The sequence below is a fragment of the Lontra canadensis genome, unplaced genomic scaffold (assembly GCF_010015895.1).
Source record: "Lontra canadensis isolate GAN:19392208 unplaced genomic scaffold, GSC_riverotter_1.0 scaffold115, whole genome shotgun sequence".
In the NCBI taxonomy this organism is placed as follows: Eukaryota; Metazoa; Chordata; class Mammalia; order Carnivora; family Mustelidae; genus Lontra; species Lontra canadensis.
The window spans coordinates 5,703,427-5,728,775 of NW_022631109.1; the positions used below are offsets into that span (position 1 = coordinate 5,703,427).

Below are 25,349 nucleotides of genomic sequence, written 5' to 3' on the forward strand. Positions count from 1 at the left end.
GGAGTAGTTTGGGCAAGAGCATGTATGTAATTCCCACCAATGAGACCTGGGGGCAAGTCTGGCTGGGTGCTTCCCTAAAGACTTTTCCTCTCTGCTACAAAGGAGCAAGAGGAAGGGTTCCATAAGGCGTGTAGAGCGCTGAAGCCATTTTGCCACCGTGAAGAAAGCAGCCAACATCTGAGGACAGATAAGTGGAAAGAGAGGGGGAACCAGCTGCTTGACCTGGAGCTTATTTCTCTTAACATCTAATCTTTTAGTTCCTCAAGTGCTCAGTGCTCCCACCCACCTCAGGACCTTAGGACATGTTGTTCCCTCTACCTGCAGCACTATTCTTCCTTTCTTCGTAGAGCTGCACCTGCTACCTGCTCTGATCTCAGCTCCAATGTTGTCCAGTACAAAAAAAATCTGGGGGCACCTGGGTGGCTCAGTGGGCTAAGCCTCTGCCTTCATTCAGCTCAGGTCATGATCGCAGGGTCCTGGAATCAAGCCCTATGTCTCACTCAGCAGGGAGGCTGCTTCCCCCCCCTCTCTATCTGTCTGCCTCTCTGCCTACTTGTGATCTCTGTCTGTCAAATAAATAAATAAAATCTTAAAAAACAAAACAAAACAAAATCTGGATATAGATAGGGAGATACTTTTATTAGAAAGAGACTATTGCAAAAGAGAGGGCACGTCTGTCTCAGAAATATGTAAGCATCTCAATATCCAGCAGAAAAAATAAGTTTTCTTTTATAGGATAAAGGAGGAGGCAAGCAGACTCTCTAGAGGGAAAGCCAGGCAGGCAACGAGGAATGACCAGTGGGGTCTGATAGGAGCAGGGTCTTGGCTGTGGTCAGCACATTTCCAGAAGCTGATAAGGGGAGACACATTCTACTTTTTTGTGCTTGCTCAGGCTTGGAACAAGCAGAGTTCACGGGCCTGTAGGCAAGAGAGAAGCCTAATTATAGTTTGGTCAACACAACAGAGAGTGAGAAATGCAGAACTGTGAACCCTTGGTCGACATCAGTTCCTCAGAGAAGCCCTCCTTTACTCACCCAACTTGGATGCTGGAACTTGGATGCTGGAACTGGACTGCCTGGATTAAATCCCAGCTCTGCCTCACTGTGTGACCTTACCTGAGTGCCTTAACCTCTCTGTGCATTGGTTTCCTCATCTGTAAAGTAGCAATAACATAATGATCCATCTCACAAACGGTCTTGAGGATCACATGAGTTGAGCAGGTCTCTGGGACACAGTTAGCACTTAATAATCATTCACTCTTATGACATGATCTCTGCATCCCTATGCCCTTCCTCCATGGGGAGGAAAGCGTCTACCCCACTGGACTGTAAGGTCCTTGAAGGCTGCAATGGAGCCTCTCCTGCTCCTGTCTGAATCCCCAGCCCCAGGAACAGGACTAAGGTGGCCCTTCGTAAGTATCATGTAAATGACCCCCAGCCTGCCGGCAGCTGATAGCAACCTAGGAAGAAGATAAGAGAGCCCTGGGGAATTGTTTGCTGTCTCAGGATGTTCCAAGTTTCGCTGAGAAGTTGAGCGGAACCACCTCTCTGACTCCAGCATCCGGGGCCTGCAGAAGCTTTTGCCCCTAAGAGAAACTCCACTGACTTTTCTGCTTATTTTTCCAGGGGAAAGGCCAATACAGTTCCTATAACAAGCCTCTCCCCTGTAGCTTTCACCATATCGTTTAGGGCCCCAAGCGATCATCACCTGGTAGAGAAGGTCACTTCTACTGTTGAGGGGCTCTGCCTCCTGACTCCCCAGACATGGGGACTTGCCTGCACAGCGTTTCTCTTCCTGGCTGGTTAGGAGACTGCTCTCCTCTACAGTTCAGACCTGAGAGTGGTGGCTTTTGTTGACCTGGGCTCTTGGCACCAATTTCTCCTTCTTTTATTCTTTCTCTTTAAGGACCTTTCTCAGCGTAGATGCCAAAAAATAACAAACAACAATACAATGATGATGACGAAAAAACCCAACTTACAACTCAAAATACCTAAATCAGGAGTCTGCAACAACAAAGCAATAATACGGGTGGCTTCCTGCTCAGGTGGAAACTCAGGTGTGTCTGTAAGAACTCAGATCCTGTCTGTCCAGCTTCTGGCCAGCAGTAGAGTCTGGGAAGAGTCCGAGGGAAATAGAAATAGAACATTATCAGCACCCCTGAAACTCCCCTAGATGCCCCCATCTCTATCCATCCATCCTGGTCCATAGTCACCATCATCCTGGCATGTGATGTATAGCACCGTGGATTAGGTTAGCTTTTGGTTTTGTTTCTAATTTATGAGCTGAAGATCTTTTTTTTTAATATTTTATTTATTTATTTGACAAGAGAGTGACAGGGAGAGAGGGACCACAAGCAGGGAGAGTGGAAGAGGGAGAAGCAGGCTTCCCGCTGAGCAGGGAGCCCAATGCAGGGCTCGATCCCAATACCCTGGGATCATGACCTGAGCCGAAGGCAGAGGCTTTAACCCACTGAGCCACCCAGGCGTCCCTGGTTTGTGCATTTTAATTGTTGTAGAGTATGCCTTTGTTTGAAAGCGCCTTAATTTATTTATCCACTCTACTGCTTAGAGACATTTGAGCTGTTTCTGGTTTAAGACTATTCCTAAGAACATCACGCTGTGGATATTTCCACACAAGTTGTTAAAGTCAAGGACAGACAGAGGCTAGCCTTGAAGGCTCCCTGAGCAGACAGCCCCAATTATAAGCATGCACACAAAACTTAATTTATCTTTTTTGCATTAACTTGACCTGAATTGCTTCTTGCTTCTGCTCTGGAAAGGATAAGCAAAACTTAAACTGTTTCCCAAGGTTAATATAGGGTAACCACTGAAAACGGTAATATTGTAACCAATCTTAACAGTCACTGCTTTCTGGCTGTAAACTGCTTTATAACAATACCCACCAAACCTCATTCCATGTTCTCTTCTGACTGCTCTGGTTTGCAAGCTGCCTTTTTGGTGTGTGCACAAAAAATTTTTACTAATTACTGCTTCCATGATTCGTTGGTTTTACTTTGGCTATTTTGAAATTTTGACAATGTCTTTTGTGTACATGTAGACAAATTTCTGCTAGGTACGTGCTAGGAATTCAGTTGATAGGTCAGAGGGTATATGGTTTGCAATCTATAAAGGTATTTGGTTTTTCAAATGTAATATATAACACCAGACAGTTTTCTAAAGTGATTGAATCAGTTTACACTCTCAACAGCAGTGTGTGTGTTTCAAATGCCCACATCTTCCCCAAAACGTGATTTTGTCCATTCTTTTAACTTTATCCATGTTAGTGGGTTTATAGTGGAATCTTGTAGTTTTTATTTGTATTCCCCCATGAACTAATTAATGCAAGTGGGCACCTTTTCCTGTGTTCATTCGTTGGGGAGAAGGTGTCTGTTCGAGTCTTAGTTTCATACTGGGTTGCCTTATCTCTTTTTGGTTTTTTATTCTGCATCTGAGCTCTTTAAGAATTATAGGGGTTACAATGATCTTGTCTCATTTTGTGGTTTGCTTTTTCACTCTCTAAATAATGTTTTTTGATAAATAGAAGTTCATAGCAAAGCAAACGAGCAAAGCCAGAAACAGACTCATAATTACAGAGAACAAACTCTGATTACCAGAGGGTGGGTATAGGTGAACAAAACAAGTGAAGGGAATTAAGAGGTACAAACTTCCAGTTATAAAATAAATAAGTCATGAAGGTGAAAAGTACAGCGTAGGGATAAAAGTCAATAATATCGTAATAACTTGGTATGCTGACAGATGGTGACAACATTTACTATGGTGAGCAATGTATCATATAGAGAATTGTTGGGTCACTGTGCCTTATACCGAAACTAATATAATATTGTATGTCGACTATCCTTCAACTAAAAAAAAAAAAAGACCAAAAAAGAAGTTCATAATTTTAATGTAGCTCAGTTTATCAATCTTTTCATTTATGGTTAAAACGTCCCATGTCTTATTTAAGAATTCTTTGTCTACCCTCAAGGTCATAAGGATTTTCTCCTACATAATCTTCCCAAAACTTTATTTACTGTTTTACTTTTCACATTTATGTATATGATCTACCTGGAGTTGATTTATGTGTATGTTCAGAGATAGGGGTCAAGTTCCCCCCCCTTTTTTTTTACATGGGGATATCTATCTGATTGATTGCCATTTCAAGAAAAACCACCTTACCTCGCTTCTGTATAAAGACATCTTTGTTCTTAATGAATACCCAGATATGGGCAAGTCTGTTCCTGGTCTCTCAGTTGAGACTTTTGCCTATTTATCATGCTCCAATTCCATGCTGCACGTTTGTCACTATCATCATCATCATTCCCATTTTCCAGATGAGGAAAATGAAGCACAGAAAAGCTAAGTAACTTGCCCAGGTAATTTGCTAGTTGATGGCAGAGCTGGAAATGGAACAAGGAGTCTGGCTTTTCGGTCCATATGTCCCTATAAGTTTTACAGGTTTTCAAGCTGAAGGGTTCAAAGAACATCAAAGTAGGCTTTGTGCGAAATCTTGGGAATAGGAATGCCACGGCTGCACACTGTGGGTTGACACAACAAAAGGGAGGAGGGTAGGACCGGATGCTGGGTGCTCAGCCCCCCACGGAACGGCCGCTTCTTTCCCAGTTCCACCACTAGAGGGCGCGGGTAACTTAAACTCGCCAGGGACGTCCCTCCCTCCCGCCCCTAGTTACCTTTCAACCAATCATCAAATATTTACCCAAAGCGCTGCTCAAAGGGAATGTAAAAAGTTGCCCAATCCAGTCTCCACGCTAGGCTATGACAACAAAAACATGGAGGACTGATCTCTGTCTTCTCAATATCCTCAGCGAAGAAAGAAATCTCCCACTACCTAATTTATATCATTCCTAAACCACTGAATACGAAGTTTCTCCTTAAATCTCCTTCTCTTCTTAGCGTAAACTAGATTTTTTTTTTTCCGCAAACTAGATTCTTTGGCTCTACCCCTAATGGAAACAAGGAGCAACTGTTTGTCAACGTCATGGCAACCACTCTTCAGAGACGCCTGTAAATTACGAGGTATACAGCTATGAGATCAAACCTCCTTCTTACCGCTCTCAAAGATACAATAGTACTCGATTACATTTCACCTCCCTAGCAATGTACAGGTTTCTTTGGTCTCTCGGTAATTTCTCTATGTACCCCCCCCTTTTTTTTAGATTTATTTATTTGAGAGAGAGAAAGAGAGAGAAAGGAGGGGCCGAGGGAGAGGGAGAGAAGCAGACTCTCCACTCAGCACAGAGCCAAAGGCAGGCTGGATCTCATGACCATGAGATCAGGACCAGAACCAAAATCAAGAGTTAGCTGCTTAACTGGCTGAGCCACCCGGGTACCCCTCTCTAGGTCCCTTTTAAAGTGTAAAGTTCAAAACTGAACTTTGCACTCCAGTATTCTGTCCAGGGGGAGATTCACTTCCTGATTGATTCTTGAATGTTACCCTCTTATACTCAAACCATATGCAATCATTCAATAAAATAATTCTTCCTTATCAACACGATAAAGGACTATATAGTCATTGAAATAACAAACACAACGACACAGCAATATAGAATATACTTAATATTTTCTTTAAAAATGCATGCAACACTGCAGTGGTTTGGGGGATTGTTGTTATTTTTCATTACTGGTATAATTTTGAGGTCTTTGAAAACCTGATTAAAATCTTTAATTCACCAGCAACTTATGGATTGCCCATTACATGTAAGACCAAGAACAAGATGTTGCAAGGAAGACAAATGCAGACACAGATCCTAATTTCAGAATAATAGTAGCTGACTCATAAAATGCTTACTATGTCCTCGCTACTATGGTCATTCCTATTGTATAGCTTAAGAAAATGGGGAACAAGGAGGTCACTAGTTTATTAATGTCACATGGAGTAAAAGCAGAAGCAGAATTTGAATCCAGCCACTCCAGACATGCAAGATGTTGGGCTTAACCATTGTACTACACACTGCCTCTCATCATAACCCAATTAGATAGGGATAAATGGCATTCAATCATTCATCACATATTTATTGAGCAACTACTACATGTCAAGTACCAAACTGGAGCTGGGAATACATTGACAAGCAAGATAAGCACAGCCCCTGCCCTCATGGACCCACAGTCTACACAGAAAGCATTACAGGAGTTTAGCAGAGAAAGAATACCCATCTTTGAGGCTAGGGGAAAGAACCACATCCTTACACTCTCTGTTCCATCCCTCCTCAACCTTGTGGAGAGAAAAGGGGATAGGAGAGGGGGAAACACAAAGTCTCAAGAGAAAAGTAATGAGAGGTGGCATCTGTTCTTCCAGCAGGCATCTGGGATTCAAAAACAAGGACAGAGTTGGGACTGGATAGACCTTTAAGGTTCTTGCTGACCTAAGACTAGTTTCTCTGTTCACCTTTTGCTCAAGGAACCCTCAATCAGTAAGTGCCAAGCGCTGAGCTAAACCCTGAAAATTCATCTGTGAATAAGCCAGGGCCCTGCCCTCCAGGAGTTTATAGTCTAATGGCACAGAGAGATGAGTAAGAAATGCCAGTACCATGTACTAAAGCCAGTGATAAGAAACAGCACAGAATGAGATGGGCACTAAGGGGGCTGGGACCAGATACCAAAAAAGTGACAGCTGTACTGAGTGACACAGAACAAACTGGACACGGAACAAACTGGAGTTAAAAAAGGGACAGGGTAGGGGCGCCTGGGTGGTGCAGTCAGTTAAGCATCTGCCTTTGGGTCAGGTCATGATCCTGGGACCCTGGGATCCAGCCACACCTTAGGCTCCCTGCTCTGCCAGGAGCCTGCTTCTCCCTCTCCTTCTCCCTGCTTGTGTGTGCACATGCTCCCCATCTCTCTGCCAAATAAATACATTCTTTTTAAAAAGAGAGAAAATTTTAAAAAAATTTAAAGGGGAGGGACAGGGTGAAGAGTGGCTCAGGCTTGAAGGAAAAACTTACACATATGAGAGAGAACCTGGGATTGAGAATGATTCTGTGGTTTAGAGAGCTGTGCCAAATAATGTCACTAATTTGCTAAATTCCTTCCTCGCTCATTTCCAAATTCAGGAAGGGACGTGAGTATGGGCACAACCTAGGTCCAAATTCAATAACCGCATTTCGATAACCACAGAGCTGCAGTCTAATTAGGCTATCTTATCTCACCATCAACACTTCATTGCAGGTACTCATATGCTTCTCTTGCCATTCAGTCTATCAGCAAGGCCAGTGCTAGGCTCCAGAAGAATAACAGGGCTCCTCTTGGCTCCCCAGAGGAGTAGTGGAGACTGTTTTCCATATCTCTGAATCCCACACAGAATCTAGTTCAGGGCTTCGGGAGCACAGAGGTACCATTGTTCTATATTCTACTAACCAAAAAAAAAAAAAAAAAAGAGAGAGAGAGAGAGAAAGAAAGAAAGAAAGAAAAATTCATCTGATGGCATAATTACTGTCTTGACCCACATCCTCTGCATTGCCCATTCCTACTCCCAGTCCCTCCAGTGTCGTGCATCAGGGCACTCCTCCCTCTTTAGACTTTGCCACTTTGAAATGCCAAGGAGCTCTATGCAGATAAGAGTATAGCTTTGTGGATAAAAGCAGAAGTTTCAGATTCTGACTAGTCGGTGGGATCCTCTTATTAGCTTTCTGATACAGAACAAGTCACTCAAGCTGTGGCAGCCTCAGATTCCTCTGTATCTAAAATGAGAATAATAACAGTTCTTTCACTGGGATCTGTTGAGTGAACATAACCAGGTTAAGAATAGTAAGTGAGATAGTCCGTGTAAGGATATTATCCCGTTGCTTGCTATATAAAATGCATTGAATAAACAGTAGCTGTAGTAGAATGTTGCAGAGGATGTCCCAGCCTAGAAGCAGAAATGGATGATGCTGGTTAGGTCACTGGCAGGAGTCGCAGCAACCCCCCACCAGCCCAGACATCTTCCAGTGACAGGCTTAGGGCAGGACGCCTGTAAGAGATCCTCCGTCCCTTGAGACTCCTTCCACGCCCAGACCGCGGAAGGGATAGGCAACTTGCGTCACCAGCCCACGCCGCCGCCTCCTCTCCCGCAGACCGACACATGGTGGGAACGTGAGGGGGCGGGGCCGGACTTCGCGTTGCTGGGCCAATCGCCCCGGTGGGAGGCTCCCAGCCAATGGCAGGGGCGCTCCAGGGCCTTGGGGGTGGGGCCACAGAGAGGAGCGGCGTCGTCGTAGGTCACTGGGCGGGCCGGCAGCTGGGCCCGCGAGGCCGACGGGGGCGGAGCGGCGGAGGCCTGAGCAGTCAGAGCGGTGATGGCGGCGGCTGTGGTGACGGCGGCAGCGGCGGCCCCGACACCGGCGCCGGCAGCCGGAGTGGATGGCGCCTCTTCGGTGCACTGGTTCCGCAAAGGGCTGCGGCTCCACGACAACCCTGCGCTGCTGGCGGCCGTGCGTGGGGCGCGCTGCGTGCGCTGCGTTTACATCCTGGACCCCTGGTTCGCGGCCTCCTCCTCAGTGGGGATCAACCGATGGAGGTAAGGGGGCCCGGAGCGGGGTCGTGGGCCCAAGGGGAGCGGCCTGGCCTCGAGGGCGCCCGGCGAACAACCCGGGTCGCCCCCGCCCTACAGAGAGGGAAGCTCTGCCCCCTCCACCCCACTCAGGTCCCAGGGCCCGAAAATCCCGGCTTGAAGCGGGGAGCCAGGGAGACGGAGCCGGGCTTCCAGAGGGGAGAAGCCAGGACGAGGGAAGCGGTTAGTCATATTAGTAATGGCCTGGGTGGGCCTGGGCCAGGGCTCCACCTCTGACAGAGCGCGTTCGCACTGTGTATTAGTCCCTTGGGGGCCTCACAGCATTCCTGTGGGATGATCAGAGATCCTACTCCCCATTGTACAGGTGGAACTCCTGAGGCCTAGAGACGCAGAGTGGGCCTGCCCGAGGACTTGAAGTCAGGGAGTGGCAGAGCAGGGACTCCTGATCTAGGGCTCTCGGGGTGTGCTCAGGGAGCGGAAGAAAGGAGATCCTGGGATGGGAGGGCAGGGACGGGTTTCTGGGTTTCTGAGTTGGTAGCACAGCGGGTGCTTCTGGCATTCTTCGAGAAAAGAGCCTGTTTCTGGGCTCCCGAAGGTCGTCTGTAAGCTTCTGGTTTGTTTGAATCCATCTTTTCACCCATCCTGGTTTCCTTCTACCAAGACCTTCCTGCCTCTGCAGGTGTCTAGAGACCTGAATTAGCATTAGACAAGGCAGGTGCCCTCTGCCCTTTTATTATGAAGACCCCAAGGGCTTGTCCAGTTAGAGGCACTTTGTGTCCTGAGCTAGAAAGTAGTACTTAAACCCATTTTGAAGAATTCCCTCAACTGCTAGCTATGAGCTCGCTAGTTAAAAAGAGAGAGAGAGAAAGAAAAAAAGAAAGGTAAAGAAACCAAAGTATCACTTCCTTCCTCCTCTTCTCATGAGATTGATTTTAAAGGACAGTTGAACCACTAGGGATTACACTTCCTGAGGTTAGGGAGCAGGAGAGCTGTGATAATCAAGGAGATCCTTCTCTGATGATTCCCAGGAGATGCAGTCAACAGAATCATGGGAAAGGATTAACAGATAGGTAGCTGATGTCCTTTCTCTGTAATCAGTGTGTTTAAAACCAAGGCGTTTTGAAACATCCTGTACCCTTCTCGCTTTAAAACACCTCGCAGCTGTCCTTTGGTTTGTTTGCATTTTTCTGGGTGATGTTTGCCGGTGTCCCTGTTGCACTGATGGGCAGTGTTATTTCCAGGATATGGTAGCTATCAATACGCCATTCTTTTCCTCCCGGAGGTGTGTGCCCTGCTAGGAAAGTGAGTGCCCCTAGCAGTGGGTCTATTAAATGCCCCCTCCTGCCCCATTTATGTAGAGAGAACAACTAAAGATAGTCCTGTGGAGAGCCTGCCCACACAGTTTTCAGGCTGCTCTATTGCTCTGCCTGTGCTCCAGTTTCTATAGATAGGAGGTTGGGTTTGACAAACATCTTCAAAATGGTCATCCCTAGCATGGATATTAAACCAAGCCTTAGACTTTGCCCTCTGTTTATGGCAGTGTGCCAATTAGAGCAGAGTAAATAAATCTGACTACTTGCTTGTTACATTCTCATGAAGAGGTTTGGTTTTGTTTTACCAGGGTTGTGGGGACATTGCATAGGCCTGCCTGCACCTTTGTGGTAGTGGAGATTAAAAATGAACAACAAGGGGCGCCTGGGTGGCTCAGTGGGTTAAAGCCTCTGCCTTTGGCTCGGGTCATATGGGATCGAGCCCTGCAGTGGGCTCTCTGCTCAGCAGAGAGCCTGCTTCCCTTCCTCTCTCTGCCTGCCTCTCTGCCTACTTGTGATCTCTGTCTGTCAAATAAATAAATAAAATCTTAAAAAAAAATCAATAAAACCTCTGTTGCTGATTAAACTCAGGTTTGCTAGGAGTTAAGTGTTTATGGATTTTTATGGGTCTCTCTTTTGTGACTGTGCCTTTGAGCAAGTGAAGGAGACAAAGGAATGTGGCAGCTCAGATGCCTTAGTCAAATCCTAAAGTCAGAGGCCATGTAGGAATGTAGATATTAATTGAACAATGATTTAATGGGTGCCTAGTATCTGCCAGTCACTGATCTGGGCGTTGCTAGGGACATAGCAGTGAACAAGCAGTTGTGTCCAGAGCTCCTAGAGCCTACGTTTTAGTAGAGGGAGACAAGTAAACAACCATAATTTAGTAGAACTAAATGCCACGAAATAAATAAAATAGGGGGACGGACTAGAGCAGCATCATAGGAATCGCTAAAGGATCTTTAAAAAATGCCTGACTCCATCCTCCCCCAGTTTTGATTTAATGGGTCTAGGCTACGGATTTTTAAAGCTCTCGTGTGCGATGAAGCCTGAGAAGCATTGGACTGGAGAACCACAGACTTGAGCCTGACAGCTTGGGAAATGTGTTTTAGTGCTCGCCAGGGAGGCTAATTAGCTTTGGCATTCAGAAGAAAGGGGTGGAAAAACACTAAACAGATCGAATATGATAACTGCTCCTGGGCCTGGAAACAGACCCACTGCTGCCACCCCCACCATACTCTTTGCTCCCACGATCAGATTCAGGGCAGAGCTGCGACTGTTTGACACGCATTTGGGGGTTGCAGGAGTGACGGAGCGAGCTGTACCTCCCATAACTACAGTCTTCGTAATCTTTAGTGGCTGTGTCTGAAGCTGGGAGTGATCTGAGACAAGTGTGCTGCAGCATAACATCCTAGCTCTGCAGATACGTCAGTTGCTGCCTCTGAGAAGCCTCCCTAGAAAGGGTGGGTCATGGGCCATCTGCAAGAGGTGAGGGGTAATCAAGATCTCAGAAGTCTTCCTCCTGCACTTCTTATACTAGCTCCTGCACAGCATTTTTCAGCAGATGAATCAGATTAAAATAACCATGGATAGCACTTTCCAAAGTCAAAGAGGACAGAGAAGGGCAACCAAGAAATATGTATATTAGCAGAGCAGAAAGGCTGGCATACTCCTTGCCTTGGTGGTAGTGGGAAGCTGATGGGCTAATTGTAGCTCAGTGAGCCTCAGGACTTTTTTGTCAAGCACTAGCTGGCCAAGCCCTTTGCCATTTTTCCCAGCCCCACCTTCCCCAAATGTGCTCTATGTGGAAGGAGGTACTGCAGTAAGAACCACCCGAAAGGCGGGGCGGGGGGGTGATCAGCTTCTAGATTTAAAAATGGTACTCAGTGTGGGTTTTCATTGCCTTCCTCTTGCTCATGCAACTTCGACTGGTATTGCAGTAAGTTACTGCACCCTTCATTTACGTCATTTTCTCCCTAGCTCTGTGCCACCTGTGCATTCAGGAGCTTCCAGGACAGGGGGAATTGGTAGAAATATCAGCCCATATAGCTCAGAGTTAATAAATGAGGTGAACTAGGAACGCCAGGATGCCTGGTGAGAACAATGTGTCTCTCATCCCAGTGCTGGGAGCTAGTCACTGTGAGAATGTCGATTTGGTCGCTTTGTCCCTGGGTCTCTGTCAGCAAGCAGGGGATTGGGAACTGTAGTCTGTTGGGGAAGAAATCAAAGTTTCTCTGAGCTGTTCACACGGGTACTCAAGAGAGTCATTTCGCTGTTCTGCTGCTGAGGAACGTTTCCATGTGCTGAAAAGGGAGGAAAATCTTCATCTTTTTCTTTGAAATTAGGAAAGAATAAATCTGTTTTTAAGGGAGTGATACTTAGAGATCAGTCCCTGCTACGGATTGTGAGTTTAAGCCATCCTTTTCCATAAGAGAGCTTATGCTCTCTTACTTAGATAAATTAATTTCTATTAATATCCTATGAGGCCAGTCTGGGCCAGCCTGTGACATCATCACATAGTTAGATAATCTTGGCTTGATGCAGAGAAACTTGGTCAAGGGCAATCTGGATCCAAAAAGAGTTCACTAGCGTCCTCCCTCCTCCTATGAACAGCAAAACATTCCTCAACACAGAATCTGCCATCTCTAGGGAGGGTCTTCTCTACAGATCTGCCTGTCTTATTCTAAAGGGCTAGCTAGCCCCGTGGTGTGCCTGAATGACAGAGTCTTTTCTGTATTTTTGGAAATCCCTGTTTGCACTTTTCCAGCACTGTGTGCCTCTAGCTCCAGAGCACTTACGTAATGTAATTCAGTTGCACATGTTGTCTAACCCTAAGGGTGAGCTTTAACGGCTCGCACAGGACCGTGTGCTCTGAATTTTGGCCACGTGAGAGCTTGGAGCTGCCAAGAGTGTGCTGCCAGCCCTAAATGCCACCATCTCCAATGCCCAGGCCAGTTTTCTTTAGAGTCTACCCTCACTGGAGTAAAGAGAAACTGGCCATGTGGAGAGGAGGGCTCTAAAGGAGGGCAAAAGGCCCACAATTCTCTCCGGTGAAAGAATGCACCCACTGCCCCAGCAAGCACTGACCCCATAGTAGCGCTGCTTCTGTTCCTTGGTGTTATGCCAACCTGTCACCTGGCAGGCAAGGCACCATAGCAGTGGCTTCTCTTTCTCTGGCTGCCTGGGGCTGGGGTTCCCGGGGGCCTGTTGCCTTTTAGGGGGGCCATCCTTAAGCCTCCTTCCTGAAAAAGCCCTGTAGGGGTGGACTCAAAAGGGAAGTTGGAAGTAACAGATCGTATCTAGAGCACCAAAGAAGAGGCAGAAACCAGAATCTCAAAGAGAGAAAGTTTAGTAGAAACAAATTAGAAGCAAAGAAAAGCAATTTATAAACAGAAGCTAGAAGTGAAGTGAAGTTTTCTAGAATAGTGCTTGTGAAACTTTAGCGTGCAACGAAATCACCAGGTTGCTAAAATGCAGATTCCTATCCTGGAGGTCTGAAATTCTGCATTTCAACAAGCTTCTGTGTGATTTACGGCTGTTGAGCCTCAGAGGAGCAAGGATCTGGGGACAAAGGTGTTGGCTGCAGTTCTTTTTGATGGCTGCATACTGGACAGCACAGCCTCAGTGCTCAGGCAGTAAGTTGTGGTCAAGCAGTGGAGCCTGGTGGTTAAGAATGCAGACGCCGAGCCACACTGCCTGGTTTGAATAGTGGCCACTTACTAGCAAATTACTTGATAACTCTGTGCCTTCGTCTCCACATCTGTGAAATGGGAATAATCATAGTATCTATGTCCCAGATCTATTTGAGAAGGAAATGAGATAACATATATAAAATAAGTAGACTAGTGTTCAGTTCATTGCAAATGCTGATTAAATGTTAGTTGTTGGGGCGCCTGGGTTGCTCAGTGGGTTAAAGCCTCTGCCTTCGGCTCAGGTCATGATCCCAGGGTCCTGAGATCGAGCCCCGCATCAGGCTCTCTGCTCAGCAGGGAGCCTGCTTCTTCTTCTCTGTCTGCCTACATGTGATCTCTCTCTCTCTCTCTCTCTCTCTCTGTCAAATAAATAAATAAATAATCTTTTAAAAAATGTTAGCTGTTGCTGTTATCATTACTGTCATTTGGTTGCAGAGTTCCGAGTTAGGCCTTTTGCTTCCTGCCTCAGCTGTAGACTTTGAGAAGTCAAAGAAGAAAAGGGCTCTCTTGGGGTTATCTTACTTATCATACTTCAGAGACGCTTACTTCGGGATTTCTCCTTTTAGTAAGTGAGGTCTAGAAATAAAGCTCTGGGGGGGCGCCTGGGTGGCTCAGTGGGTTAAGCCTCTGCCTTCAGCTCAGGTCATGATCTCAGGGTCCTGGGATCGAGCCCCACATCGGGCTCTCTACTCAGCAGGGAGCCTGCTTTCCTTCCTCTCTCTGCCTGCTTCTCTGCCTACTTGTGATCTCTGTCTGTCAAATAAATAAAATCTTAAAAAAAAAAAAAAAAACATTTAGAAATAAAGCTCTGGGGAGGCAGCTGGAGCCTAGCTCTCGTGTGCATGTCAGTCTTATTTATAGCTTCAGACTGAAAACCTGTGCAGCCTGCTGGCCTGTGAGGGAGGAGACCACCAACGTGCACGGCAGGGACATTCCTGAGAGCCTTGGACGGAGGACCCGGTGCCCTGAATTTAAGTTGGGATTTAAGTTGCCAATTACATCCAGGCATTCTCCCTGGCAGAACCCAGGTTTCAGGTGGAAGGAGGCTGTTCACAGAGGTCTCTCCTCTTTTCCTCTGGAGAAGAACAGTGTGGCCTGGGAGGAGGCCAACACAGGTGCAAGTGCGTCACTCCCGTCACTCCCAGCTTCACTTTCCTTTTCTGACGGTGTCAGTTTCTCAAAAACAAAGTCACAGAGGCGGAGCTGGGGGTTTCAGAAAGCCACAGTCTCCCATCTCCGCCTCTCCTGGAGAGTCTGTGCAGGCTAGCAGGATGCTTTGGGCCGAGCGTGGGACTCAGTTCCTGCTGGAATGTGGGTCTGTGGCATTCGCTGCCGTGGGAGTGTCATGTTGTTGACGTCAGAGACAGCAGCAGGGACTGGTTCTAGGTGGCAGCCTGGGAACAGGAGCTGCTCCTGTAAGCCTGCAGCAGTCAGGGGGTGCGATGTGCTGCAGAGGTGGCACAGGCTTCCTTGTGTTCAAAATAAAATCTAGTGATTTCCGTCATTGACGGAGATGGGTGGGAGATGGCGAAGTGTAGATAGCAGGGGTATCTATGAACCAGGCCGACCTGTCAGGGCTTAGTTCCTGCAGAAGTTCCAAATGTGCATGGATTACCTATACGCAGGCTGGTGTTGGTCAGAGAGGGGTTCCAAACACTTGAGGTCTGGTGGAATCTCAGCCCCTGAGTCCTGTCTGGTGTGCCACTAAAAGGCTTTAGAGGTGGGGGCGCCTGGGTGGCTCAGTGGGTTAAAGCCTCTGCCTTCGGCTCAGGTCATGGTCTCAGGGTCCTGGGATCGATCAGCGCATCGGGCTCTCTGATCAGCGGGGAGCCTGCTTCCTCCTCTCTCCCTGCCTGCCTCTCTGACTACTTGTCATCTCTATCAAATAAATAAATAAAATCTTAAAAAAAAAAAAAAAGGCTTTAGAGGTGGAGCACAGCTTCTGATCGCAGCAGCTTTGTCGCTTAATAATTATGTCCTTAAGCGAATTAATCATCCTCTCCATGTTTCATTTTCCTCATCTATAAAATGAAGACAGCATTTCCCTTCGAAATGTATTGAAAGAATTAAAAAGAAAACATGCTTAAAAAGCGTAAGCAGATAGATAATAACATTGATGACACTGTTTGCCTCTAGGGAGGGGAATTAAATTCCTGATGGATAAAGGGGAGACTTTTCACCATGTACCTTTTTATAACTTGAATTTGAATTACATAATTATCTGTTTAAAATGCTAATTTCATTTAATTTAAAAATTTTAAAAATAAAACACATGTTGGAGTGCCTGGCTGGCTTAGTGGGTAGAGCATGCAACTTTTTTTTTTTTAAGAGAGGGGGGGAAGTGAAGAGGGGCAAAGGAAGAAAGACAGAGAATTTTTTTTTAAAGATTTTATTTATGTGAGAGCGATCACAAGGGAGAGCACAAGAGAGAGAATGAGGGAGGAAGTGGAGGTACAGAGGGAAAGGCAGAAACAGACTCCCTGGTAGGCAGGGAGCCCAGCACAGGGCTGTGGGTCCATGCATGAAGCAGAGCTGAAGATAGACACTTAACTGACTGAGCCACCCAGGCGCCCTGAGAGAGAGAGAATCTTAAACAGGCTTTGCGCAGGGCATGGGGCTCAACCTCACAGCCCTGAGATTATGACCTGAGCCAAAATCAAGAGTCAGACACATAACTGACTCAGCCACTCAGGCACCCTGAGCATGTGACTCTTGATTCGGGGTTGTAAGTTTGAGCCCCACATTGGGTGTAAAGATTACTTAAAAATAAAATCTTTTCAAACAACCAACAAATAAACACATGTCAGGGGCACCTGGCTAGCTCAATCAGTAGGGCCTGTGACTCTTAATCTTGGGGTTGTGAGTTCGAGCCTCACATTGGGTATAGAGATTACTTAAAAAAAATGAATAAACTTAAAAAAATTTTTAAATAAAACACATGTCACAAAAAGGTACTGATAGATTTCTCAGAGAGATGGTTGTGCCTAACTGAACAGTAGATAAATGTTTGTGGTCAAATATAAATAAATAAAATACCAAAGCCACTCAGCAAATGCTATTTTCTTTTCCACAGTGATCCAGTTCTCAAGGCTAGGTCTCTTGAGTACCTGGGGGTGCCCACCCCAGCCCCCCACCCCCCAAAGCATGTGAGGCTATCCTATAGAGATGTACCTTCTAAGGTTTTCTCCCTCTTGGGATGAGAATCTGGTGGCCAGAGCCCTGGAGAATGAGCGCCCCCCCCCCCCAGCCCGCCAAACGAAACCCTGGGACCTGGGGACCAAGCCCAGGCTGTGGGGCTGCGGCAGTAGAAGTCTGTGCAGCCCGAAGCAGGGATACAGAGAGGCAGGGTGGACCAAGGTAGGTAGGCTTTGCCAGGGCTGTTGCAGTCCTTTCCCTCCCTAGCAGGACCTCAGGCTACTGTGCCACGGTATTGCTCTTCTTGTTTATCAGATGACTTTCCCCCCAGTTCTCCCTTTTGGGTTTCACAACAGCCGTGTGATGGGTGGATATTAGCACACACGGCCTGAGGCTGAGATGGAAGAAGTGCCTTGCCTCAGATAAAAGAAAACCAGAGTAGGAGCAGCCCACTTTCCTCCCAGGTTTTCTATATGTCAGGCACTGCACTAAATGTTTTTCATGCGTTGTTTGATTGTCCTTTCTTAGCAATTCTAGTAGATAGGTGCTAACATCAACTCCATGTTACAGATTAGGAAAAAAAAAAAAAGAAGAAGAAGAAGGAAAGAAAGAAAAGATAAATAGGTTAAGTAACTGCCCAAAGTCACGCAGTTAGGAAGTGGCCAAGCCAGGATTTCAGTGGAGGCAGTGCTGATCCCCCATCATGTCCTGGCTGCAGGACAGTACTAATGATGCACCAGCATCTCCCTGCTCTGGCAGGAAAAAGACTGCCTCTTCTAACGTTATCACTAAAAGGCCTGTGTGGGCTCCGCAGGTTCTTACTTCAGTCTCTGGAAGATTTGGATACAAGTTTAAGGAAACTGAACTCTCGCCTGTTTGTAGTCCGGGGACAGCCGGCCGATGTATTCCCAAGACTATTCAAGGTAAGTGTGCCTAGAGAAGACGGGGAGATCCTGTTCTCTGGACTTTCCCCCACAGACTGAATGAGGTGATGTTCTGACTCAAAATGGAACCGGGCAGCGCTGGTCTGTAGGGAAGTTGGGAGCGAACCCGATCAGTTTGCCCACTTAGAATGGAAACTGGGTTAAGGAAGAAATTCTCTGAAACCAGTGTCTTGTTGGAAGGTTCCCAGCTCAGTCTAGACAGGGGATGTGGCAAGTTACTCTACCCCGGATGCCACTGGCTTCCTCAGATGTTTTCTTGGCTCGAGCCAATGAGATTTGTTAGGGCTCTTCCTATGCCAGGAGTTTGAGGATGAATTTTCCTTTTTAGCACGGGGCGTTTCCTGTCTTGCTATGCTCTGTTTATTGGGGGGAAAAATCAACCTTTTTGAGGGAGCTCCCTGCTTCCCCCCCACAACCCTGGGGCAAATGTTGATAAAATCTTCACTTGGGTACCATGTAGGCCTCTGTCTGTCCTACCAGGCAGCCAGCCCACCCCCCGCCCAAACCCCTGCTCCAGCCCTTTTCTTGATAAAGCACACTTTAAGACCCAAAGGCAAAAGTACTCGTGGACAGAGGGCTGTCAGACAGTCTCTCCTCCTCCTCAGCAGTGCGGGATCATTTTCATGCCCCTTTCCGCCCCAGCTCCTTTCCCTGCCTTTCCTGGGGGAAAAGACCAGAGGGAAGGTCTGATGTCAAGGCAAGCAGCTTAGGAAATATTTCATCATTCACTTCACCTCCCCAAACTCCCCACACAGACACACACATTCAAATCACACAGTGCTGAAAATAGCCAGTGTTCACTGAGGACAGACTAGGAGTCAAGAGCCGTCCTGAGTGAGTGCTTTACATACATGAATTCTCACAGCAGCCCGCAGAGGTATGTGCTGCTCTCCCTGTTCTGCAGATGAAGGAACAATAATTCCGTGGTCCTGAAGCTGAGAGGTGATGGTCTAAGATTCAAGCCCGGGCTCTCTGGCTCCAGATTTGTGTTCTTAACCTGCACACCATTAAACACATTTGCCTGTCTTCACCCTCTGCTTTGTCTTTCCTCTCTCCTCCTAGCACCTCAGAGGCCAACAGTAACAGCCCAGAGGTACAGATCGATCATTTATTCAGTCGTTCAGCATATAACGACTCTCTCGCCGTATCTTTCTGTGGGTTCCGTTATCCGCTGTCACCTGGAGTCTGGTAGCAGATGATCCCCCTCCTGACATAGAGTCAGAAGGTCCTCACTAGCGTCACACTATGTCCTAACACCTGTGTCCCTCTCGCTTCCTCTCATCACACAGGCATTTTATCATCTGACATCATCCCAAGAAGAAGGAACAGTACAGTATAAGGTGCAAGAATGGGTGTTTTAAGAGAGTGACCACATTCACATTACTCTTATTACAGTGTGTTTTATAATTGTTCTATATTATTATTAGTCTTGTTAATCTACTGTGCCTAAGTTATAAATTAAATTTTATCATAAGTAAGTATGTGTAGGAAAAAACATAGCACTCTGTGTGGGGTTCAGTACTGTCTGCAGCTGCAGGCCTCCCTGGCGGTCTTGCAACACGTCCCTGCAGATAGGACTACCGTGTATTTATTGAGCTTCTACTATGTCCTAGGCCCCCAGTGAGGTACTAGGGTAATGATGAGACAACATGGTTTCTGCGCTGACAGTTCACACTCTTAATGGGGGAAACAGGCAAGTAATGGGCAACTTCACTGCCATATGGCAAATGCAGTGGTGGGAAAAGGGCAAGGTGCAGGAGAATCCTATTGAAAGCAAAGGTCAAGGGAAGCTACTTGGAGAAGATGGCATCTAATAATATTTTTATTATTATTCACCGATTTGTGAGTTTCTGACCATGTCATCTATATGAATTTCTAAGCATGGAACTTGGATCTTAGGGCTCAATAAATGCTTAGTCCCATTATCCAGGATGAGGGATAGCCAGACCTGCTCAGGACCAAAAGCATAGGCAGGACTGAGTTAGGTCCCATATGACCAGGACATGTACCCTAGGGGTTTAGAGAATTAAGGGACCATGACCAGAGACTTTGGTTGGAATGTGGTTTTCTTCTTGCTAGTCATGTTCTAGGGCTTTCTGTGGGTTATCTGTACAACCTTTTACTAGGCCAGCTCTCTCCCAGCATTACAAGGAAATCTAAAAAATTCTACTAGAAAAGACTAATGGCTTGGAAAAGAATTCCCTTCTTCTTTAACATGTGGCCCTTCTGGTCTGATTTCTCTGACCTCTGGACTAAGGATTGCATCTCCTTCCCCAACTTTTCTGAGAGCTAGAGCCTGTTAGCTCTGTTTGCTACTGGCCTCAGGAGTGTTTCTATGGAAACCATTAGGACACTTCACATAGCACAAGTCTACCAAGAAAACTAAGCCAGAAGTGTGTAGGGCTCTGAGGAGCTCTGGGAAAGGCATGCTGGGCAGGAGGGAGGCAGTGATCATTTCCCCCACTGTCTCTGCCAGTGACTCAGTGCTGCTTTCTGGGACTAGCGGCTCCCCTGGGAGCATTGTATTTATAGTCTTCTGCTGCATTCTCCTACCCCAGGGACACAGCAAATGTACGGGGCTACCCACGTCTCTCTTGATTCCACTAGCCTCAGGCTCCACTCTTGCCATGCTGGGGGCCTCACCTCAAAGGCCCACGCTTCCTCAACCCTTGGGAATCTCAGATTGTTTGCTTTCTAGTTCAAATCTCTGTCACTAGGGATCGGTGGGGAAAAAAAGAAATCTCTGTCACTAGTTTGTTCTGCAGCCTGTTCTGACTTGTCTCTAGACTCCTTTCTTCCCAGGAAGGAACTGAGTCCTCAGCTGCATTCTCCTTCCCAGACAGTGCTTAGCATAATAGAATCTCTCCTCACAGGAATGGGGGGTGACCCGCTTGACCTTTGAATATGACTCCGAACCCTTTGGGAAAGAACGGGATGCAGCCATCATGAAGATGGCCAAGGAGGCCGGCGTGGAGGTGGTGACTGAGAACTCTCATACTCTCTATGACCTGGACAAGTAAGATTTGGGTCCCAGGGGTCAGGTTGCCAATTGTGGGAGTTGGTGGTTTCAGCCCCTGCTGAACAGAACTCTGGGAGATTTACCAACAGAGCCACCTGGCACATGAAGTATGGCATTTTCTAGAAGCTGGAGGGGAATGGGCCAGAGTTGGGCGCCTGTGGAACAGATCGTAAAGAGCTTTCCCTGGTTTGGGTGCGAAGAGGCTTCCTAGGGCCGAGGGATGAAAGCAGTGAGAATCCCCACACAGGATCCCCATAGATCTGCTCCTAATCTGCAGTCCTAGCCCTTCCTCATGCTCCCACTTCTGTCCTGCTCCTGGAAGGCTGCCCTGTCACCTCAGTGGACCCTGCCTGTTAGCCCCTTCCCAACAGAGCTCTGTTCTCATAGGTGCCGTTTCTGTACTTAATACGAGCTCCCTGGGCTCCCTGGCTATCTGGGTTTCCAGGCCATGCATTCAGATGTCGTGCAGGAGGCTCTAGAGCTCCCTGCAGGAGCCAGTAGCTACAGAGTAGCCTTGTTCCCTAGAGATTGGCCTCTGCTTTTAGAGCAGAGGGAACGCTCTCCTCCCCTTCCCCGGCAGAGCGGTCACCCTGCTGCTGCTGCTGCCGCCAAGCCAGCAGCCGTCACTGTTCCCTGCCCCCCTCTCCTGGACCCAGCGGCTGCCAGGGGGCCAGGCACACATCTCTGCACGTGAGCTAGTTCTCAGGAGAAGCCGCTGGGTATGGAGCTCCTCCTCCAGCCACGTGCCAGAGGACTTGGCGGGTGGGGGGAGGTGCTGCAGAGGCTGCAGCCGGCTTCATATCCGCACAGTGAACTCACCCAGCCGGCCAGGTCTTGCGTAAGCTGCCTGTTGGCCCACAGGAAGAGCCCTGGGAATCTGGCTCCAGACCACCCCAATCAATGCATTCTGTAGAAACGGCCTCGATTCTCCTCCTCAGTCCTATATCTTCTTTTCTTACCTGAATGCAGCTCTGTTCCCCTTGATCGTGAAAACAGATTTTGTAAACTGCCAAACACCCATTAAATAGTTGTTGCTATTAACCCCAGCCCCAGTCTCTGATCCAGGAAGAATAGGCTGTTCTCCACCTCTCTGTTCTAATAAATTGGGGCCAAGAAGGCAATGATTTTTCAACAAAAGAACATGCTTGCAGCTTTTATCAAAGAACTTCCTGAAGGCTTACCTTGGGTTAGAGAGAAAGGCGCCATGGGGATTCCCATGACTTGGACACACAGGCTGAGTACCAAGAAGGCTAGTGGGGACTTTTCTGTGATTAGAGAGATACGGTCAGTCTCTGTCTTTAGGAGGCTCCACGTCGACACCAGGGAACCTGGAATTGAGTCCCAGCTTTGGCCCTGCCTTGCTCCATTACCTGAGGCATCTGCTCCTGCTCTCTGGGCTTCATTTTCCCTCTCGGTAAAATGGAGATGTGGCCTCCCTTGTCCCTTCCTTTCCACTTAGGGGTGGGACCCGTAAGTGGATGAGGAAAGCCACCCTCTAAGCCTTCAGAGTCTGGGCTCTTTTCTGGGTGGGCAGGGACCTGAAATGAGGGCCTTGTGCATGACGGGAGTTATGCTTTGGGATTCCCAGGATCATTGAGCTGAACGGGCAGAAGCCACCCCTTACCTACAAGCGCTTTCAGGCCATCATCAGCCGCATGGAGCTGCCTAAGAAGCCCGTGGGCTCCGTGACGAGCCAGCAGATGGAGAGCTGCAGGGCCGACATCCAGGAGAACCACGATGACACCTATGGCGTGCCCTCCCTCGAGGAGCTGGGTGCGTACGTCCTGCCCAGAGCCCCTTTGTTTGTAAAACAACTGACCAGATTTTTTTGTCTTTGTCAAAGTGATGCATGTTATCCATGGCGTAGAAGATATAGTGAAACCAGAATGGAAACAACAGTCACTAGGACCCCACGACCCAGAGATAGCCACGACTCATTTTGGAGCATGTCTCTCTAGTCTTTTCTGTTCCTACTCATATATGTAATGTTACGTTTCTAATTTCTGCTCCTGTTTTTGTACTTTTCTCACTCAGAAGAGATAGGCACGGTCTAGTGCTGGCATCCGTGGGCTCCTCAATACTAAATTAAGTAATGTTGCTTGCACTGGAAGGGAGGGTCTGTCAGCCCCCCAGGTTACTGACTATACCCTTTCTCACCTGAAAGCACCAGTCATTGCCAGCCAACCTGATAGGGCAGGCAGTACAGGATTGTTCTCATGTGCCTGGAATGAGGAGTGGCTGGGATAGGGAAGGCAAGGGAAAGGACAGGAAAAAAAGTCACAGTGGAAAGAGAACCAGGATGGCCTGACAGACGCTGAAGTGTTAGGGTGATCTCAGCCCCAGCAGCACCAAGAACACACGGTTCAGTTCCCACAAAGCTCAAAGGCCGTACCGATGTGCCAAGACTTGCTGAGCTATCACTGAAATGGCCTGACCTCTGGTCCTGTGACCTTCTCCTCCTCCCGTAGGGTTCCCTACTGAAGGACTGGGCCCCGCCGTTTGGCAAGGAGGAGAGACAGAAGCTCTGGCCCGCCTGGATAAGCATTTGGAACGGAAGGTATGGCCCCCACTTCTGGGACACAGAACTTCGGGGGCTAGCACCCAGGAAGCAGGGGATGTGAGGGTCAGCTTCATGGCCTTTAGTGCCTCTTAGCTCAGAGTGCTTAAAAGTGAAAAACCTTCCTGGGGCAGGAACAGCAGTAATGGTAGCTACCATCAGTGAGTGCTTACCACATGCTGGTCACTGCATGAGGTACCTACTTGCACGATTTCCTGTTGTCTTTTCAACATCCCTGCAAGGTAGGTGTTAAGCTCTTTGTTTGACAGGTTAAGACATTAAGGTTTAGAGAAGGTAAGTAACTTGCCTGAGGTCACACTGTTAGGAAGTAGTAGACTGAGATCTTGTTCTGTGTGATTTTAGAACTTACACTAGATTGCAGGTTCCCCTTATTAGGACGGTAGTTGGACAGTGAAGTCCATAAGATTAATTTCTTTGTGTTTATGTGTCCCCTCCTCACCTTTTGCTGGGTCCCCACCAAGGCATTGATTTCCATTTGTTTGGACACAGAGAACAGATGGTCCACCTCCCAGCGAAGTGGGGATTGGCAGGGGGAAGGAAAGAGACCGAGGACCCAAAGGCACTCCTGAACAGTGTCACATGGCTTCCATGACCCTGGGAATAGAGGAGCAGAGAAGGTTCTAGTGACTGAGTTAGCTGCTGGTTTCCTGCCCACTGTTGCTGGTTTGTAGACCGGTTCACAACCTTTCATACTCTCAGGTAGGTAGGCATTTGGCCCAGCAGCCAGGTGATAACTATGGAACAAGGAAAAATAGGCAGATACATAGGAAAAATGCTTCCCAGCCCTGGAGGTGCCTCACCAGCAGTGAAAACGTGCCACAAGCCCCACCTCCCTTAGGCACAGAGGCCTTGATGCCCCTATCTGGATGTTACCTTCAGCCAGCCCCACCGACTGAGAAGGATGAGACTGATGTCCAAGGGCTATGGGCAGGACCAGATTTCTTTGTCCATATCAGTTTGAGGACACAGGCCAGGCCAGGGGGCAGAGTGGTGGAGGTGACAAACGAAATGCAGGAATAGAGTAAGACAAGTATAAAGAACTAACTTACAGCCTTGTGGGTTATCATCCCTTTAAAAGTGCTCCGTGGAGGGCTGCCCCTTCGATCCCCAGTCAGGGTCTCCTTTTCCATGTACCCCTGGAGGGCCTGCTTTGTCATGGGGCCCTGTGTCAGGATCCTTCAGACTCTCTGGTGGCCAGTGGGAACGTTGTGTCCTACACAGCCAGGAGAAGCCACGGGGGCTGTGAGCAGGAGTGTACGCTGCTCTGAGGAGGTTTATTTTAGTCTTCCGTTTTCTTACTCTGAAGTGAGCATCTATCTACTCATGTCAAGATGGCTTAGCTATTGGAAAGACTGCTCGGTGAGGCGGGTATGGAGTCTGTCTCCGGGAGAGTGGGTTATTACAGATGATAGGCATGAAACAAGGAATTACAATGTACTCTGGGTCAGGAGAAGAGCAGTTCAAAGGGTTAGGAGAGCAAAGAGCAAGAAAATTCTATTAATCAGTTCGTATTTGCAAGCTGACTTTTGAAAAGGGTGTTTTTGAACTCATGTAACTAAGAGTCTAAATGTAGCCTTTAGGCACCGCTGGACCCAGGTGTCTGAAGAATGCTACCGGGGATGCACTCTCCATCTCTCGAGCTCTGCTTCCCTCTCACTTAGTTCATTCTCAGGTAGGCTTTCCTTCAACAGTGGCAAAGTGGTCCCCAGCAGGTTATTTTCCATCTGCTTAGTGCACCAGAGGAAGTGGTGTGCCTCTTTCCCAAAAGCTCCTGGAAAAGTCCCGAGGAGTGTTTTCACTGGCCTGACTGAGTCACCATGGGCAGGGAAGGGGGTGCTCTCCCTGGCCAGACTTGCATCCTGAGCCTGCTCCCAGAGTCTGAAGGGGAGCTTAGCTCCACTTCACTCACTTGGGCTGAGATTAGGGAAGGCTGGATCTGCAAGAAAATTCGGTGCTGTCACCGAAGAGGGGAGACAAACCACGTGATCTTTACTACTGGGTTACCCAAGATAGTAGATGAGGGCAAGCATCTCTTTTTAAAGTATCCCCGTTTTTCGGGGCGCCTGGGTGGCTCAGTGGGTTAAGCCTCTGCCTTGGGCTCAAGTCATGACCTCAGGGTCCTGGGATAGGGCTGCATCGGGCTCTCTGCTCAGTGGGGAGCCTACTTCC

The 25,349-nt window shown here is 47.8% G+C and overlaps 1 protein-coding gene across 4 annotated transcripts in view; it reads left to right on the forward strand.

Moving 5' to 3' along the window:
* Window positions 1–8,264: 8,264 nt before the first annotated feature.
* The window catches only part of CRY2 (cryptochrome circadian regulator 2), a 35,280-nt gene continuing 18,195 nt past the window's right edge, over window positions 8,265–25,349 (forward strand). For 3 of the 4 annotated variants that reach the window (XM_032840704.1, XM_032840706.1, XM_032840705.1), the window contains exons 1-5: window positions 8,265–8,508; window positions 17,454–17,562; window positions 20,457–20,599; window positions 22,191–22,375; window positions 23,071–23,159. In XM_032840704.1, the coding sequence (XP_032696595.1) occupies window positions 8,288–8,508; window positions 17,454–17,562; window positions 20,457–20,599; window positions 22,191–22,375; window positions 23,071–23,159 (747 nt within the window). In that variant the 5' untranslated portion in view covers window positions 8,265–8,287. Of the gene's footprint in view, window positions 8,509–17,453; window positions 17,563–20,456; window positions 20,600–21,904; window positions 22,017–22,190; window positions 22,376–23,070; window positions 23,160–25,349 lie in introns of those variants that run through there. The other variant, XM_032840707.1, reaches the window with a different exon arrangement.